The 20246-nt window shown below is 39.9% G+C and overlaps 1 protein-coding gene across 5 annotated transcripts in view; it reads right to left on the reverse strand.

Annotated features, from left to right (window-relative positions):
• Nucleotides 1-1397: 1397 nt before the first annotated feature.
• The window catches only part of PDE8B (phosphodiesterase 8B), a 94905-nt gene continuing 76056 nt past the window's right edge, over nucleotides 1398-20246 (reverse strand). For 4 of the 5 annotated variants that reach the window (XM_038125869.1, XM_038125864.1, XM_038125867.1 and 1 more), the window contains exons 11-22: nucleotides 19537-19588; nucleotides 16289-16366; nucleotides 15348-15424; nucleotides 13989-14153; nucleotides 13190-13235; nucleotides 12632-12767; nucleotides 11244-11442; nucleotides 10067-10284; nucleotides 8962-9097; nucleotides 5650-5817; nucleotides 3976-4105; nucleotides 1398-3454 (exon numbers count right to left, since the gene is read on the reverse strand). In XM_038125869.1, the coding sequence (XP_037981797.1) occupies nucleotides 3339-3454; nucleotides 3976-4105; nucleotides 5650-5817; nucleotides 8962-9097; nucleotides 10067-10284; nucleotides 11244-11442; nucleotides 12632-12767; nucleotides 13190-13235; nucleotides 13989-14153; nucleotides 15348-15424; nucleotides 16289-16366; nucleotides 19537-19588 (1521 nt within the window). In that variant the 3' untranslated portion in view covers nucleotides 1398-3338. Of the gene's footprint in view, nucleotides 3715-3975; nucleotides 4106-5649; nucleotides 5818-8961; nucleotides 9098-10066; nucleotides 10285-11243; nucleotides 11443-12631; nucleotides 12768-13189; nucleotides 13236-13988; nucleotides 14154-15347; nucleotides 15425-16288; nucleotides 16367-19536; nucleotides 19589-20246 lie in introns of all 5 variants that reach the window. The other variant, XM_038125865.1, reaches the window with a different exon arrangement.

Consider the following 20246-nt stretch of genomic DNA (forward strand, 5'->3'; position numbering starts at 1 on the left):
CCCTTTGAATCAGTGAGAATTGTTTTCAGTACAGGAAACTACATGACTGTAATTCCAGACTTCAGATACAGTGGTTGCAGGAAGTGCGATTAAAACAAAGGGCTAAGCAGATTCTCGCAAGAGCAGAAGCAAAAGGAGAAAGCTCCTAGCTTCCTAGAAGAAACCAAAGAGCCTGTTAAATTACCATCTCCTTTCAATTCAGGGAGGTTAAATCAGTGTTAAAGCTCGAGCTGCATGTTCTTTACTAAGGCTGGCTATTCTGTTGACTCATGTAGGAAAGGCATTTGGATTACAGCTGAGGATAACATTCCTTTGGGTATATGGTATTAAACTTGAGAGAGGAAAGCATGTTAAGTCTACATTGCTTCAGCTTGTCTTCTTCAGCAGACGTTGCATTTTTGGCTTACCCAGGAGAAGCTGGGGAGATAAAACGTCTCTTTGAATCTTTTTCCTTGTTTTAATTGAAAAATAACTATTTAGTTGGAGATGGTGCTTGTGTGTACACATTGTTATGACACCTTTACAGTGAAAGCTTATGAAACTTAGGTTTTTTGGAGAGCCTCCTGTTACCATCAGTTATAACTAGAGAGAAGGGAGGTCGTATTTTTATGATGTCTTCTTATAGCATGAGAACAGCTATTTCCTTTTTATTTGAGTGCTGTTAAGTGAATACGTGGTAGAGAAACAGACCTTTTTAACTGAACAGTTCTAGTCACAAAACTCTCTGTGAATTTTACAAATTCAGCTTTAAATAGTCCTACATGCATGTATAAATATTTATATTTATCAAAAGTGCCATTGTTCTCAGATACACTCCATTGGCAGTAGATCTCCAAAGGATCTCTTTTTTTAAAGATGATTGACTTAAAAGTACTGAGTTCTTTGTTTTACGAATGAACTTTGAGTGTAACAGAGAACGTGGATATATATCCTACTCCTTTCTCAAATGAGAGTTTGTCACTTGCTGTGGGGAGATGCAGTGAGCAGAATTATGGTGACCAAATGAGACTTTTTACATCTATCTGATGTCCTGAATATTTTTCCACCTTGCAGTAACTCTGAATTCCATATGTTCACATCATGGAAATAAATAACTTTGTCAGACCTACTCTTAATACTTTTACAACTCTGGGGTGGCTGTTTTTACATGTGTGCACTGACAACAGCATGAAGCAAGCAGCTGTTAGTAAACTGGACTAGTCTAGGAGATCTGACACAACTGGAAGATTATGATTAATCTGTGCTGATTTGTTTTGCTATTAAAGAGGACCTATATCCACAAAATTTTTTCTTTTTTCTTTTTTTTTTAATTTTTAAATTTTTTTTGTCTGACTGTAGGAAGAAACACAAGATCCTGCAACAAATATAGTGATTCTGTATTAATGCCTTGGCCTCAGTTCTGGTTCAGAAGTAGAACTTTATTTTTTTGATGCCTCCACTGTTGACATTTTGTTCTGTGTGACAGAAGTGTGACAAAAATTATGAATTAATTTTTTTACAACATGGATGTGGTCTTACAATGTTGCTATATTTAACAAATTAAGTTAACAAAGCTTAAATCTTGGGAAATTCTGTTTTCTAATGCAAGCTGCAGTGAATGTTCCGTTCAGAATAGTTAAGGTACAAACACAGAGAGCACTAGTTCTAATCAAGAAATGGTAGAAGCAAACAGTATACAGTATTTAAAAAGAGGTTAAGCTTCTCTGAATAAAAATCCACTGAAGAATGTTGCCACAGATTATAGGAAAGAATGAATAACCATGCTTCACCAGAAACACCAATCTTCAAATATACACGATGCAGTATTTTAATACACAGCAACCTGCTTTGGCTATGACAAAAGTAAGGATCTGTTACAATTCTAACAAAAATATAGCTTCTATACATTCTTCTGCGCATACATTTTATGAATGTTGCCTTTTGTTTCAGAACTTGGTACAAAACATACAAAAAGGGTTGGCACATATGTAAGCTACCTGCAGTAAACAGCATTGTCACTATTCTTCCATAGCAATCTATGCTGTGTGCTTTTTTTTCCCCTTTTCCTTTACCCAGTTTGATTTTTGAGCACAGGATAGATGGACTGCTTCTTTAGCTGCAGCCATAGCTTTGACAGTCTTGCTTGCAGCCTGGAGTGCACAGTGTTAAAAATCAGCAGTTCTGCTAGTATTTATTTACTGAACAGTCTGAGAATAGTCTAAAATTTAAACTCATGTTCTGCATGTGATTAAAATGAGATGTACAAAAATACACATTTGTGCTTTGAAAGCCTTAGCATAAATTTCATATCTTAGAACTAATGAAGAACTGTATTTGATTTCCAACTGATATACATATTTCAAAGTACTTCTTGCATCACAAAACCAATCAGCATTTTATTAGGAGGATAAAGCAGTACAAATTATAATGCTTTTATAAATTATAGCCTGGAAACTTTTTTTAAAAAGTGATAGGTTCATCTTAGAAGTAACACAATAAATGAACTTGCCATAAAATTTAGATCAGTTTAATAAAAGTGATGACCATGTTTACAAACACCATTTTTATAAAAAAAAGTATGGTGATCAAGTGCCACAATAGGTTTTTTTGTGTAAAATTTGATGAAAACTTGTGATAACATCTGTAAGATGGCAGAGAACCATGTGGATGGCACTACCTAGACAGAACATGCTTATTTTCCTGTATGATATGATCAGTTTTAGATAACATTGACTCCTATGAAGATTTTATATGGAAAAGAAAGAACAGGTGGTGCTGTGAGAGAGTCTCTGTAATAAGAAAGTGTTTTAAAAGGTGTCATGTTTGTTTGGGTTTTTTATGTATCCAATTTATTAAGATTTACTTGTCTTGCTGTGCACGTTCTCTTTAGAAGTATGGTTCATAGAGCTGAAGAACATTGATAGAATTGGAACAAATTTATGCTAGATAAGTGGGAAGTTTCTATCCTTATTTGTTAGGCTATTCTTACTCTCCTGGTGACTAGATTGATTACCTCTCTCTGAAAAACAGTTGTGTGAAGCATTAGTGAATACAGTTGTATCAACTAAAAGATTCAACAGGTGCATATTCAGTATTAGAAAGTAGTTTCAGAAGTACATTTTCTGCCACAAAATATTATTTCCGAAGAGCACTTAGTCATCTGTGGTTTATATAGCCTCTAAAAACATTTTTCTGTAGAAGTCATAGAAGCTTAAAAATGATTAAAATATTTCCTTCTTGTCACACAGTCCAGAATTTCACTGGAAAAGCAACATTAATCCCCTTTGTAGCCAAGAGTTTCTGTAAATGATTCACAGTGAAACTGGTAGAGCAAGAGGTCTGGTTTTCTTTACTGAGTATCAGTTGTTGTTTTCTGATGGGAGCCTGAGACTCTTGCACTTCAAATCATCCAGTGTTTTCCAGTGTTTGTAGTTATTAGCCAAGTGTTGCATCAAAACTGGCAGATGTACAAATGCTGAAAGAATAGGAAAAAGAGTTTTTCCATGTTTATAGAATAGGTAGAAGAACAGCCCAGCCTGATCTGAAATTGGCATTCTCCTACTCTCTTTTGTTCTTCCAGTTCCTTAAAGTAATACTAAAAGGGGAAAGATTTTTTGTGTTTGTGTGTTTCTCTTTCAAGAAAATCCCTTTCCAAATGCATGGTGACTTCATTAAATTATGCTAACATGCCGCCATTGATGGTCTTAGTTCCTGCAGCTCAGAAGAAATACAGTGCTAAAGGAAAAAACACATAGATGAAAAAAAGCTTAGTTTTAAGCCATTACTCCTTCTCTACATAGATTGCATTACAACTTCATTGTGTGCAGTGAAACAGACTTCAGTGTCATGATTGCACAATATTCTGTCTTGTACTGCTTATATATAGGTACTGCCTCTGAAAAAAGTGGATGCAAGGCCAGCTTAAGATTAGTAATTTTGGACTGTAGGAATCTCTGAATCTCTGTGTCAGAGCAAGGAAGAAAAATCAGTACTTACCATCCCATGCATCAAACATATCTGTTATAAAATAATCAATGAAGGAAATCTGGGACTTGGGGATGCTGCAGGTGTTTCTGTCAAATACTGGCATTACAACAGGCAGGCCCTGTCTCTTCTCTTCATCAGTCTAAGAAGACAAAACTCCAGTTAGCAACTAGACCTTTGCTGACTTTCGTGCTGCAATAGCAGAGGTCAAGGCATTTGATTAATTGCAATAGGAGATTTGAGACAAGCCTTAGAACCTTAGTTTCATGTGTATTATTTTGTCTGGAACAGGGACTGAAGTCAACATCTCTTAATTTTCTTTCCTTTCTTCCCTTTCTTCCGTTTCACAAGTACTCTTTATTACTGCAGTCTGTGATTGCACTTAGCTCCAACAGGACAGAATGTTGTAATCTGGTGATTAGAATACACCAACTAAAAATGTGGAAAATGGGATTGCAGAGTCCTTTAGCAGAGAACAGGTTTGATCTCTTATTTTTCCACATCTGTAGTGGCTGTTACAAACCATTTGTCTTTTAAGTAATAAGAGATTGTTGCTGGTGCTACTTCCTCTGCTTGTATCAGGTTATAAGGTGAATGGAAGTAAAGGTGTGACCTTTAACGCTGTCCCCAACTGGAAGAGGCCTGGTTTTCTTGCACCCACTATGGTGGAGGATCAGATCACCTCAGTAGTTTTTTAGAATGTAATTTGGAAAAACATCCCCTTTAAAGTAGTACAGGCAACATTTAAAACAGGAATTGGCAGCAGAGCAGTCTCCAAAATTAGCAGAGGTGAATAAATAGGAAAAGAGCTCTCTGAATCTCACATTGCTGCAAGCAGGCCAGTGCTTAATTTGGGCAATTTAAAGCTAGTTTATGATACCTTGACTGCTAGGGCGATATAACATAAGGGATCTTTGATCTTTCTTAGGACATGACAAAATTTATTCACTATGATTAAAATGAAATTCAGACATGTCTCAGGTAGTAGCTACAATTTTCTTTCAGTAGTAACTGTCACATGTGTGACCTGAATCTGCAGGGTAGGCATGCCAACTTTTCTTCTTCTCCACTCATAGCTGTTATTTCCGCACCATTACTGGCAAATAAAAGCTAAGATTTTATCAGTTGTTAATTAAAGAGCTAAAGAGTGTTTCAGGAAGCCAGTTGCATTTCTGTCAGAAAAACTGAATGTGAAGAAAGAAAGCTGAGCTTCCAGTACTATCTGGACACATCCCATGTGTTAAGTATTTACACTGCCCACATGCCTGCACTACTCTTCTGCCTACAGTGATAGTAGTTCAGGTTCCATCTTAGAAGAGAAAGGGCGATCCCAATAGTTCAGCTGAGGCATTGATCTTCAGGGAAGGTATTGGGACAAGAAGCTAGAGCACTGACCATCTTGAATTTCAGCCAGTTGAATTGAGTAGGACTAATCAAATCGTTTTTGGTCAGATCATGAAAGCGTAAAGCCTCCTTTCCACTTTTCTGTACAATGAGCTTCATGATAAGCAAACTAGCTAACTGCTTGGAGTGAATTCCTTCTGTGTGAAATTGAGGGGTCAGTTCTGACTGCCAACAAAAAACATGCATCTGGACTCTGTGGTGACACTAGGCAGACCCTATGTGAATCAGCCAATGTGCACTTCCTTATACAACATAATAGTTAAATAATAAAAATATACATACCTGTGCAAAGTACTCCTCTGAAATCCTGCCTGCCCATTCGATACATAGCTCTAGGGGGCGACATGGATTTGCTACATCTGCACATTTAATCATCATGCGCTTGATCAGTGTCTGGTTATCTGGAAAATTCTTTATGTTGGCTGTACATTCAGTGTTGCTGCCTTCGCTCTGTAAAGGAGAGTTGGTTACAGGGGCCAGTGGCGGCATCCCCTGGTAGCAGGACCGAGGGCATCATTATCAGCTCTACGAGACTTAGGCACTAAGCAGGCACCCAGTCTACTGCCTTAAAATTTCATGCAGAGCACCAGGAACTTGGAGAAGAAGGTGATGTCTGAGAACTGGTGCCTTGCTAAGTAACTAATGATAACCCAAATACATATTACAGCTGTGGTCATTCTCAATATTAGTATCAAAGTTCGTGAAATAAAGTGCCACAGGCTCTTTAACAGGTAGGATGTTACCTTCTCTGTATCCCAGCCTGGCCCTCTTGGGGGATGCATCCCATGATAGGGGATGTATCCCATGATAGGGGATGCATTCTGTAAGACTCTGCCCAAGATTGCTTTCTCATCTGCCTCACGATCGTCATGAAAAAAGACTGAGACCACCGAAAGAGGATCCTACATCCTGGTTTGGTGGGGGCTTGCCAAGGCCCCGGGACTGGAACTTGAATTATTGTTCATAGGTGCGTTTGTCCACCTCATGCTACACTGCTCCCCGTGAAAAGGACAAGGAGCATCTTGACCTTCCTTTGCCTGCATTGCTCTGTGACAATGGCCTGGAGTTTTCCACCCCCAAGCCTAGCTGGACTCTCTTCTGGAATTACCCTTTGGTGGTCTCCACAGAAGACCCTTCATCTACTGTACAACCACCGTGGCAGATGGACTGAGATGGGAGAAACCACTCCCTCTAAGACTGAGACATAAAACCTCTATATGGAAAAGACTCCTTTTTCTCCTCTAGGACTGAAACCTGTAACCTGGGGGGAGGAGGGCAGTGTGTGTGTGGGAGAACAGCTGATCAAACTGAGATGTTTGCCTGCAGGCAGTGACCACTGAACCAGGGAAAACAATGGCTCTCCCCCACTCCTGAGATCATGAGACTATTGTATCCTTCCCCCCCTCCTTCCCAACTTCCAACAGAAAATTCTAATAAAAAGCCCTTTGAGTCAGCTAGACCTCGAGATCTCCCCCTGCGTAAAGGCGACTCCTCGACTGGACATCTACTGGACCTCAAAGAATTGCATTGCCTCTATGTTGGTAGATATACTTACTCTGTCTTTCCTTTCCTTTCCTACAGGGTTTCTTTCTCTCTCTCTCTTTCTTTCTCTCTCTCTTCCCCAATCCCCTCCAATGCATTTTGCTGTGATCATTCAATAAAGTACACTGATTTTGATTGTTACTGCAAACCCCCTTGCCGTGTTGGTGTTTTGTACCTTGAGATCAGATAATGAACCATCACAATCCTGTCCATGAGGGTGGATCGTGACACATTCACCATTCACTGTAAGCCCACAAACAATCCTCACTTCTGAATGTTTAAAGGTAGGGATGGTGATGGTAAGGGACTGCTTCACTTAGGGGAGTTTCTGGAGTTAGATTTTTATTCCTAAATGAGAAAACTGAGGCAGGCACAGGTGACTGAATTGACTGGCACAACTATTTCTTTTACACACAGAAAAGCAGGTCTCTGACATTCAGTTCCGAAATGTTTCCAAGTAGAACTGCTTCCTTTGTATCAGATTTTGAACCTTCAGCCTGGAATAATCTTTGATCTCAGTTCCTGGTAAGGGTGAAATCTTACGTAATCTATGAGATTAACAGTAGGAAATCACAGGAGCAGCAGACTGACTGCAGAAATTCTCTGCTTGCTAGACAGTAAAATACCAAACTTCTTACTGACTGCTCTGGAGACCAGATGGTGGTGACAAGGTAGTTGTTCCCAGTCTGCTGTGGCATTATATTCTGGGTCTTAAAAAGAAAGGCACAGTTAAATTACGGAGTAATGAAAGACCTCCACCTCTGCTCACATGGCATTAATGCTATTCTCAAAATAATATGTTTGTGGGATTTTGGCCTCCCTTCACTGCTAAATTCAACTCTTGAGTTAAAAACTGAATGTAAGTACTTTCTGCCACCACAACTAAATTAATATCTTTGTGGCTTATGGGGAAGTTTCTTGCTGTGACTTTTGCCGATTCAGGCATTAATCTTCTAACTTTATATTTAGCAGTTAATCCTTTTTCAGCATGGGTAGCCCAACAAAGAGCTGTCAAGTTAACCCTGTACCTTAAGTGCTGTTCAAGACCAAAACCAGAAAGAGCCACGGTTAACAGTAAAGAACAGAACAACCTAATACTGAGGGAAAACAAGAAGTCTGTACCGCAAGTGGTTCTGTCCTTCATGTTTATTGTGAGATAAGTTCAGCAGCATTTGTGTTTTCCAGCTCATATTGTGGGAGAGTGGAGTTTAGCAGTCCCTAGAAGCAGGTAATTTTAGATGACAGAATGCTGTCTTTAAAGTTGTAAATGGTACCCACTACAGTCTACAGTACAAAGTCTTATTTTGGATAGCTAACGGAAGATACTTCTATTTGGTTTTAGCATTGCTGACCTTCAGTTTTCTCTGATTTTTTTTGCATGTTTCCAACAAAGCATTATATTCACTAAGGTGCATTAAGATAGTCTTTCCTCAGGTAACACTGCCTTGGAGAACCTGGTCAGGTCCTGGGTGCTCAGCCTCGAGAGGTGGCAAGAGAAGGTAAGGAGGGGATGGGAAACTCAGAGGCAGCTTATTAAATAAACCCTGGTGGAGCATGAGGGTTTGTAACTCTTCTGCAAAAAGGCCTGGACATCTCTTGGTACAATCAGGAGTGGAGAGGTCTCAGGAAGTTGTTCCTCAGGGCTTGAAAGCTCCAGATTACACAGAGACAAAACTGTCGAGGAGGTTCTTCAGTTACATCCCTAGGCTCAGACAAATCCCACTGTTTGGAGACAGGACCATAGGAACAGGTGCCATCCTGGCTCCGTGTGCAGAATTTTCCATGTAAAACAACATCCATTCATATATTTCCTGAATACAAGATAGCTTTTAACACAAGGCTTATAAAATGAAGTGTTTAAATGAACTAAGAGCAGAAAAGAGAAAAAGCGTATCTTTTCACACTTTGATATGTGAGGCCACAAATCCATTTGTGTCATTTGGGCATTGCCATAATGCAAATTAATGCAAAGTGAATGAAAATTATACTTAAGGTTGTCTGGGAAGAACCTCTCTGAAATGCTTGAAGGCATAAAGTCCTGCGAGCACTTACATGTGGGCTGGTCTCCTCAGATGCCATAGGCTTGTTGATACTGTTCACAAATTTGTTCACGTGCTCAAAGTGCTTTGTCATCTCTGTTGCCAAAACCATGTCAATAATGGCCTGTCGCAATGTCCGGTAGCGATTTCTAGGAAAGAAAAAGAGTTCTTGCTCATGAGCTTGCCAGACAGAGCTCTGCCCTTTCCTCATCCCTGCCCATAAAACACTGCTCAGGGACTCAGCCACTAGCTGGCACCTTCAGAGTTAGGAACAGTCTAAGGATGGAGGAATGTACAAGATCATGCCTCTCCAAGTTCCCCCTGCTCCGTTACTTTTACTTAATGAAAATCCTGTGAAATCAACAAAAATTTACATCTCAGTTTCATATTGCTGTAAGACTAAGATAACTTCTCCAGGAATGGCGCCAATGTGTCCATGTATGTTCTGCTGTGTGTTAGTGTTAGCTTGAAATACAAATCTCAGGTTTTTCAAAAACAACAGTGTTATAGGAGGTAGACAGATCAATTACCTCTTTGGGGTTATGCTCTTTCCCTTTCAGAGCTCTTTCTCTCCCACCTTGTCCCTACAAAAGCTAGAGTCATGCAGTAGGAACTCCTGGGCTACTTGCATGCCTAGCCAACTACAGGGAGCTTCCAGCTCTCCCAGAGCTTCATGTCCTCTGATACCACCTTTTCAATTCCATGTGAATGTAGTAGTGCTGGGATGCATAGGACCTTGTGCAGGCACAACATGCAGCATCTAGCTGCTGGTGTGTAAAACATATCCCAAAAAAGTAGTGCCCAGGCTCCTTCAATGAAAAGGCAGTGGGCAAAGATGCAGCCTTGAGGCCATTAACTGGACCAAGTTAATGGAATTCATAAAAGATTATTAAACATCTCTTGAAGCTTCCAGTAATTCCAAGTTGCAAGACAGGGCTGGTGGGGGGGAAATTAAAACCTTTGTATAAATCATGTCTATATAGGATTCCAGAAGAGGGTAAATTTTATTATCTGTATTTAAACTATGTATTCTTGTTTAGAAGGTAGACTCTCAGTTTGCCCCAAACTGCCGAATAAGCAGTCCATACATGGACACTCCCCTTGTGCAGCAGACACACCTATCAATATTCTTGAAAATGTTGTATTTGCTGTCTTTTGTTGTAAGCTGAAATGCCAGTGCTGTGTGATGACTCTCTAATACCGCTGTGTCATTGTAAAGGACAGCTAATTCACTGCCTGCATTGCACAGGAAAGAGTTGGTCCGTCCAGGATGGTCTACATCATGAATGGTGGCAGCTATTAATGCAGCTACCTCATCTAGATGGTCCAGACTTCCCTACAGGAAGAGAGAAAAATTACAATGTGGCACAAAAATTACAGTAAATATTTTCTGATAACTTCCAGGTACCCACAATTACACAAATGTAAACTTAAAAAGGGATCCTACCTCCTTGCAGTCATTTTCCATTCACTGTGCTCACCGATTACCTACCACAAAATTTCCACTCCTACCCTTATCCAAATATGCTTTCTTTAATGAAGCTTTTTACACTGCTGTCACCTGAGCAATATCTTTGCATAGAATTCTTCAATGGATAGATGACCTACTGGTTTCCTTCCACTTTGTGCTTGCCTTCCACATTCATGCTTGCCTGAATGTATCTGTATTGACTCTGCTCCACACACCTTATGTTTTAGCACAGGATAGGATAAACTATTTCACTTGAAAGTAACCTACAGTGATCACTGGCCAAACTGCCTGACCACTTCAGGACTGAGCAAAAGTTAAAAGCATGTTGTTATCGGCATTGTCCAAATGCCGCTTAAACACTTGACAGGTGCGGGGCATCAACCACCTCTCTGGGAAGCCTGTTCCAGTATCTAGCCACTTAGTAAATAAATGTTTCCTAATGTCCACTCTGAACTCCCCCTGGCACAGCTTTGAATCTTTCCCACATGTCCTGTTGCTGAGTACCAGGGAGAATAGCTCACACCTCCCTCTCCACAGCTTTTGCAAAGCTTTATTAAGAACTGTTACCTACAGCCAGTTAACATGAGACAGAAAAGAGCCAGGTTCCCTCCCCATCTCCATCATTGCTAGTTAAAAATGTAAATTTGTATAAACAGACTTTATAGAAACTGTGTGGGCCTGCTTGCATCACAGGAAGACTTCAAGGACAGAGAGAGTTTATGAAGCCAGGACCATTATTTAAACATCTGACTTCTGGATGACACACATAAAATGGCAAACATGCTGAAATCCTAACCCAAAGAACTCCTAGGTGGTCGTTCTACCTTAACTCTCTCCTTCCCGAGAAAGAAGGCAGTAGCATGCAGGACATCTGCCGCATGTGTGGAGTTGTGGTATGAGTTGGAGGAATGGTAGTTGGCTTCAATGATCTGCAGCCATGCCCGCAGTGTTGCTTCCGAACAGTTTAAAAACTCAGAGACCCCAAACCGGGCAAAAACTTTTAAGCCCAAATACACTAATGGCCTGAAAAACAATAGAAGAAAAAAGCACTGCTGTAAAATAGGAACTTGTGATGTTCTAAAAGTGATACATTGAACAAAGAAACCAAGGCTTTTAAAAGGGGTAGGTAAAGTTAAGTATTTTTAATTGCATATCTATAACCTCTAAAAAGCTGGGCCAAGGTTACAAATGATTGCATCTATAATCCTTTCAGAAGTTATTTTAATGTTTTGTAGAAATAGTACAATTCCATTAGAGTTTCAACAATTCCTGTGGTTTCAGAAAAAAACATCTTAAAACCCCCTTTTTTGTGTTTAGTATCTGTCAATCAAACAAAACTCCATTTTTTTTTCCTGAGGAGAAAAAGCAGACTTTGAACATGACATGAGCACATGCCAAAGGCTAAAAAGTCATAAGCCAAAAAAGGTCAGATCTCAATTGTAAAGTGCTCTGTGTGTGGGTGTGTGTGTGTGTTTGTACAATGCTGGGAATCCCATGTGTGAAACAGTAAACACAGTACAACCTATAATTTTTTATTCTTAAATCCAAATCCACTCTGGGTTGTCTTTTACTCTGTGTTGCCTGTGAGAGAGTCCTATCCATTAGTTACATTTTTCACTCCTGCAAGATGACCTTCAGAGCCTCTGAGCTGAGAAAGGCATACCAAACCCCAATATCTGCAGATTAAAATCAGGCAAATGCAAATTTCTAAAATGGCTATTTTATGGACAGAGAGTACATAAGAACGGGTAGTCTGTTTGATTCTTTGCATCTTGGAATGAAAGCAACTTTTCTGTCTGGATGACGTGCTTATTTTTGTGGTCTGCATGACCTCAAAACTACTGATGTCTGTTTTCATTATAAGCTTTAAAATCCCAGTTGATCTTATCACTGGTTTATCTGCCATTCCATTTTTTTATCCCTATAATCAAAAGCTACAGTTGCCTTAGATCTTCCCAAATTGTGGGATGATTTAGGTGAGGAAGGGGAGAGGAGCAGCAGGAACATTTGCACATGAGCAAGAAAAAGGGCCATCTGGAGGGCATCCAGCATGTGGCAACATCAGACTACATTGATCAGTGTCACTTGGACAGAGTGGATCTGTGTCAAGCAAGACAGCTCTCACAGATTTGCTGTGTCTTGCTGCAGTTTTTCCAGAGCTACAGCTCCTCAACAAACTTTCTCTGGGCACCCAGGGAAAGAAGTGCAGTACCTTTTATTTGTAACAGCCTCCAACTCAAAAATATTGAAGTCCCAACTTTCCTCGTTATCTAGGAGCTGTGCAATACAGGGTGGAACATCATTGATGGTGTTTGGCACTGGAGGGTGAGTATGGCTCACATTCGTATCTGTTGAAATGGAATTTGGGAATTAACACATTTCTGGGTTATTCCCTCTACACTAACCCAGCCCCTCTTCACAATTCCATTTAGAAAGCAACTCTTTTTCAAGAAAAATAACTTTTTTTCCTTATATGAAAAAGTCTGTAAATGCCTATAATAGAAAGGTTTATTACAGAGCATTTGAGCATAAACCAAAAATATCAGTGAACATTTCTTTGAGTGACAATTTGGTTTTTTGCTAACATCTTGAAATGCATTATTTTAATTGTTTGAGCCTGTTTCAACTTCAAAATTGAGGCAGCCTAGCACTTGTGCTGCAGCCATTTCCAGAGACATATATTCCACTGAAAATTAGCCTGAAGCTGTATGTTAGCAGTACTGACAAAAGAAGTCACTCCTGCAAAGGGAAGTTTAAAATGGTGCCTTACTCTTAGAAAACACATACTCATTTCCTGACAGTCTTCTCAAGCCATCCTGAAAAAGAAAGCAAGTTTATCTTAGTTTTTTGCATCACTAGTTTCAAAAACACTACATGCACTTTAGGTACTATTCCTGGGTACTAAAAGCAGTGCTCTTATTGCAGCACTATAGCATAATCCTGGTTTTAGGGTCTTTCAAAAGAAACATGAAAGGATCGCTGGAACACTGGTTTGAGATCTCCAGAAAAGATATTAAATACACAGTGTATTGGCCAACTTGACCCTCTCATTGGCACTTCCATCATTCAAATCGGCCATTATAATTTATTTTTCATTTTCTTTATATTATTTTGATGGGGATTAGCTCAGTGTCTATTAAAAATGAGTAAATCCATGACAAAATTAAGATAGTTTGTCTCTTGCTGCTATTACAGGACCAAAATTAGAGCTTGATTAAAGCAACCTCACTGATACACTGGACTAACTATAGAGCAATCCCTTTAATCCCATATAAGCTTCTAGAGTTTCTATAAAGCATCTCCTCAGTATCTTCTGAGAGATTTGATATAGTTTCTGATGGCAAGTCTGTTCACTTGTATTTGAGGATGAATGCACACAGTGGACAGAAATGTGGCCATAGCTTACTACATACTGCAGTACTGCTAGTAAAGAGGCCAAAATACTTAACTGAAATGGTGATGAATTACAAGTCCTCTTCCCATTGCTTGGGAAATTTTAGCACAGCAAAGCAGTGAACTGTGATGTAGGACACCAGTCCAGCAATTTTGTCTTTACTAATTTTACTTACGTTCATCAGACCTCCAACAAGATCACTTGTGTGAGGATCTTCATCTTTGGTACCTAACTGAGGGGAATAAAGCTCTGTTGTCCGCAGGATTTCCAGAACTCTGTCCAAGGCCTCTGCTACTGTGATCGGGCTGTTTTCCTGAGCAGCGTTAATTATGTTAATAACCTGAAAGCAGATTAAGGAGGTAGGCAAAGAAAAGTGAATGGCACTTTTTTCTTATTACAAAATTTTTATTCTTGTCTTGATTATGCTAATTCTCATAATATGCAATGTAATTCCCCACAACCCTTGAAGTACAACTCTGAAAATGTAAATTTGTGCTCAGATTTCCTGGTATCCATCTGCTATTTTTAATTGGCAAACTCCTGGGAAGTGGAAGTAGAATGGCGTGAAGTATCTGAAATAGTTGCCAGTGGGTGGACCAAACACCAGCAATGTCCCAGTACCTCAGCATATCCAGGTCTGCTCTGAAACCAATTTTTAGTCCCTGAAGGAAAATCCACACAAACTCTTGGATGTGACTCAGATACGCTGATATTATACCATGATATTCTCCATGTAGAAGTCAAGGGCAGAGAGCAGAAAGTACTGGACTGTGGGAGAAGAGGATGGCTCTTTGAAACCCATACTGTGTCTCAGCCACAGTCCAGAAATGCAGCAGTGACTGCTCCTGGTTCTGCCAAGAATGACGAGAAGAAAGTCCCAGTGCTGTCTTCTCCAGGAGCCAGAGGCTGCTGCACAGTCACAACAAGCCTCCCTGTGGGTATGATTGAGGATAAGGAAAAGGAAAGGACCCAGTTGCTCTTACAGTCACAGTGGTGCTGGGAAGTAAGAGCTTGATGATAGCACGAAAAGATAGGGAGAGAGGAAAAAATTATTTGAAAGTGGAAGATACCTGACACCCTGGTGAGTTACAAGTGACCGTGCAGCTGATTTGTGACAGCAGAATTTGAGTGACAGAGTGAAGAAAGGCTGCCGAAAGTGGGGGAGACAGAAGATGGTGCAGGTGCTCCCTCTTCTGCATGGTATCTTTTAAATATCAATAGTGAGAGCCAAGATGAGACTGGTAGAACATCCTCCTACTCACACATGACCCAACAGAGCAGTATCCCCTTTCTGCCATAAGCCATGCATGTAGCAAGAGCACTCTTCTCCCCTCCTTAATATTCTTCCTTATGACTAGCATTTGGAAGGCCATGATGAGATGTAGAAAGTGGTAATAAAAACAAATTACTTATATTACTCTTTTAAATACAAAGTGCAAGGAAGCCTCTACTTGTCTGTCCAGAAACTACATACTTCCCTATGAGTGCAACTTGAAACTCTGGAGTTTGTGGAAAGTCAGTGCTCAGGACTCACCTTTGTGATAGGAGCTTCTATTGTCATAGAATGAATCCGTGCCATTGAGGAGTACCGTCGGGTCTGTAAACTTGGAGCTGCCATTAAAGAGCCACAGTGTGAATCAGATGACAGCATTTGAAGAGTGCAGAAGGCCAGGGCACAGCACAATAAAATACAGCCTCGTGTCCCATTTCTCATGTATCTCTCCCCCTGCAAGTTCTTCATTGTTTCATTTCTTGTACTGTTGTCTGCCTCTTTGGCAGCCACCCCTCATTTTTGCTGTCAGATTTTCCATCCCTCCTTCACTTCAGAATGGAGTTGTACTTACACTTCATGCTCTTTGACTTCAATGGATCTCTATCAGACATGGCTCCTCCTGTAAGGTGTGTGTGTCCCTCATCTTGGTGGTACAGTTGCTCTAATGAAAACCATTCCTGCTCCCCATAAGCAGTGTTTCTCTCACTACACATAGGGGCAGAAAGAAATCTCTGCCACCATTGTCCCAACCCAGTAAGCAGTCACAAATGGGATCAGAAGTACTGCTCTCAAGTAATCAGGAGCAATAACCAGGAGCATGTTAAACATTAATAAACCAAAATATATGTTTAGGAGCACAAGCTGCAGTTTTCTAAGAGAGGTGACACTAATGCTTCACCACACACTCTTATAGCAAGCTGCTTCTATCCCTTGGCACAGTCACTTCTCCTCCTTGTGAAGGCATTCAGCAGTGTCATGAAGTATATAGCAATGCTGGTACTTATCTACTGCTTTGCAAATCAGAAAGAAATTTTACAGCAGTTATGAAAAAATGGAGTAATCTCTATTTAACCAGCTGTGAATCTGTCTGGTTATTCTTTTGTTCTGCAGTTTTATTGCCCAAGCCAAGTCTATTCTTTATTTATTTATAAATAAATATTAATGTATATTTATAGTATTGTACATACAGTTTGCTTTCTTACCATCACTACTTTGAGATGTTATTGACTTAACATCAACTGAGTCTTTCCTTCTGTTCTTGCACTTGTAAGAACCAGATTCTGTAAGTACAAAACAAAAGTTTTACAATTGTATCAAGTAAAACCTCTACAAAATAACCATCTAAAATTTGGAAATTTAATTAAATGAACTTAACATTATCACACAAGTGGGGGAAATACTGCGATTTCTGCACATCAGAACAAGGAACTCAGTGTCTATCAATTTAAAGCAACTAGTCTGAAGTCACCTGGAAGGGTCTTTTGTAAGGAAGTCAAGATGCCTTATGGAACAGGAGACTTGCTTCACCTAACTTTAGCTCCCTAAAAGCAGCAGTCTTGCAGGCTGTCATCATCTAAGGTTTTCAGAGATCCTGCTTCAGGAGAGATGTCTCAGACAGGTGGGCTGAACCCCTTGTGTGAGTTCTTTTTGCTCTACTCTGACCACTGAACAAGCCTGAGTTTAACTACCTAAAACTTTAGCCAATTGAGAAGTCGCATCTTACTCTACACTCTTAAAGCCAAAGCATAGTTCAGACTCAGACAGCTTTTGCTTTTGTTTGCAATAAATATTTGTACCCTGTGTTTAAGGAAAATCCAACATGCTGAAAATTATTAAACAATCCATTTAGTTCTTCTGAATATTGCCATGCAATAAACTTATTCTTGAAACTAAACTGTTTGCTAAATCCAGAGAAATTATCACATCCAGTTAAATTCAAAAGCTGGATGAAATGACAGAAAGGAGTCTCAAAAAAAAATCTGGTAAAATTTCATTTTTGTCCAATACATTAAAGTCTGCACTCTCCCTTATGTTTTAAAACAGCAACCATGCATCTATTCCAAGAGTGGAAAGTGGTGATATTACCTATTCCCAAGGTACCTAAAGTGCCACTCAAGGATCAGAGACCCCAGCAGGCTTTCAAAAGCTGTAAAAGCATTTGAAGAGTCAGAAGTATGATTTTGATATTCTTAACATAAAGACAAATTTTCATTTTAATGTCTCAAGACAGGATGTATGCAGCCTCTCTTTAGCAAAATAAAATGTTAACATGCAATTCTCCAGAATTAAAAATTCATCCATCCTAAAAATTACTGAAATTGTTTCTGTTTTAATTCTCTTTTTCTACCACAGGCAAGCCAAACATATGCTGAGCTACTTCCTCTCCTTCTTGGCCCTTCCCTTGTCAGTGCACAGCTGGACAAGTCCAAAGAGCCTCTCTCCTCTCTCCTCTCTCCTCTCTCCTCTCTCCTCTCTCCTCTCTCCTCTCTCCTCTCTCCTCTCTCCTCTCTCCTCTCTCCTCTCTCCTCTCTCCTCTCTCCTCTCTCCTCTCTCCTCTCTCCTCTCTCCTCTCTCCTCTCTCCTCTCTCCTCTCTCCTCTCTCCTCTCCTCTCCTCTCCTCTCCTCTCCTCTCCTCTCCTCTCCTCTCCTCTCCTCTCCTCTTCTCTCCTCTCCTCGGTCTTCTTTGTTGTAGTCTGAACTGGAGAAATTGAAAGCATTTTCCTCTGTTGACACCTAAGAGCAGGGCATAGCTAATGCATGTTAAATAATTTTATTTATTCTTTTACTAACATTTGGATGATTTTATCATAAGGCACTTCAGTGAGAGCAAGCATTTACATATAAACATAGCTGTGAGTGGCTATAGCTGACAAAATGACTCTCCTTGTGTTAAATACCAGCTAAAAAGTCAAATACTTTCCTAGTGCCACCCAAAGAGTCACAGGTGCATAAAAGCTACTCTCTGCCATACTGTGGTCTCATCTGTAAATATTTAAATGCTTATGTAAAAATTTTTTCTTCACCTGGTGAGCAGAAAATCTTATCATCCAGATTGTTACAAATCTCACGCCACTGCAAACAGCATGATACACATGGATTACTCTTCTGTGCTCATCACATACTGGTGTATGCCCATGGCTCTGAAAAGTTATTTTTGGAGCACAGCCATGGACTGCAGGGAAGGATAACCTACATCACATGCTCTGAGACTGCTACTTTCACTGCACTGTAATCATCAATGTGGTGTTATAGCATGGGGCTTCCTAGTCTTGCTGAAATCTGTCACAATAATGAGCAAATTTAAAATATTAGTAAGCTAATATAAATGTGTTAGTAACAAGTTCTGCTTAACTTACGGGCTTCCTCACCTTCCTGTTTGCAGGACAGGAACAGTGAGAAGAAAATCTGCTTTTGTTACCGGGATACAAGACCAAATGGTTTAACATACTCAGCATGAGTTCTGGTGACAGCAATGGGAATGAGGACAGCCAGTTTTATATTGTCTCTTCTTCCCCCTGCCCATTGCTATTTGGCATCACAAAGCTCTCAGATGTTTGTATGTATTCTTAGACTCCTTGAAAGAGCAGGTGATGTCAAGCAGTCATGTCCCATGCTCTTAGTATGTTATATCCTCCTCCCATGTGAAAACCAGAAGCTGCTTGAAGTTGCACAGCAACATTGTCTCACCTTTCATAGCAGGAAAGGCTTCAGGTGCCAGAAGGTAACAAGGCATGAGAACCTTTTCACTCATAATTATAAGACATCAGTCTCGCTGAGACCTCTAGAGTCACAAGCTTAAAATTTGCCTTAAGTACCTCCTTCTTCAGGGAAAAGGGGTATTCCAAACAGTACATAGCATTGGAGGAAGGAATTATTCCCTTATGTTCGACACTTCTAGTCAAAAATTCTCTGCAAAACTCAAGGAGGGTTGGAGTGTGTTGTCTGTAAGTAAACTTACCTGAGACACAAGACAAGGGTTGTTGACATGCTGCAGCAGCTCACTGCTGACTGGAGCTGAGTTGCTGAGGCCTGGACACCTCAGAGACAACCATTTTAGTCTGTGCTGGGGCCAAACCAATGGCCTGCTGACAGATCCTAAACTTGGACACACTGTGGCAGGTGTGCTGGCACAAATCAGCACATTCCACATTTCAAACACAAAGAGGTGCCAAGGTACATCAGCCACAGGATCAAACAACAGTGTTTTAATACAACAGAGCAATGCCTCTGAACTTCAAATGCACAGCAAGAGGTCTGCACAGGAAACTCAATTATTGATGATTACAAGTCCAATTCATGGTGTGATATCAGATGCAGCTGGCATCTGTCCTTGGCATCAGCTCTAACCACTGACCGGACAGGGGAAAGAGACAAGAATTCATATCAGCAGAGAACCCTGACAACAACCCCCAGCACAGCAGAATGTACAGGTAAATGGCAGTATTCTAACCTGACTGGGAATTGTCTCCTGTGTACTTATCCTCATGGTGACTCTTGTAGAGCTGGAGATAAGAATAAAATATATATGTAAGAAAAAAGTATACGAAAAACTTTAAACAGACTGTGTTCAACACTGTCCATATTCAGCATTTTCCATTCAGCTATTTTAAAAATTGTTCGGCAAAGACTCTTCTTCAAGTGCAATTAGATGTAGAGAAATAATATGAAAGCTAACAGGTGTGCCATGCAGAAAATCACAGATAAAAGTGCTTTTATGTACTGAATTCCTGTTTAAATGCCTATGTTTACAAGAGAACTGATATTCATTTAGGTAGTGTTTTGAGTGCAAATTGCATATGAACCTGAAAGAATAAAGTAAAAAAATCCTGCAGCGTTATTTTTTGTGCTTTAAAAATAATTTTGAATGCATCCTTTCATGGATAACTTATAAACTGGACTTCAAAAAGCTCAGTTATAAAACCTACTCTCCAGGAAAAAAGGGGTAGAAGTAGGTGTTGTTCATCAGATCTTTATTTTCAAGTAGTTTTTAATCATTCTCATGAACAAAGAATTACACATGAAATCTTAATTCTTTGTTCTTCTGAAACATTTTAGGTAGCTCCAACTACGTATGTCAAGCTTTCTTAGAATTTGGATAGGATATTTCCATATATTGAAATTTACAGCTATTGCTTGGTCTACAGTAACACAGATTAAATG

The sequence above is a fragment of the Motacilla alba genome, chromosome Z, assembly GCF_015832195.1.
Source record: "Motacilla alba alba isolate MOTALB_02 chromosome Z, Motacilla_alba_V1.0_pri, whole genome shotgun sequence".
Classification (NCBI taxonomy): domain Eukaryota; kingdom Metazoa; phylum Chordata; class Aves; order Passeriformes; family Motacillidae; genus Motacilla; species Motacilla alba.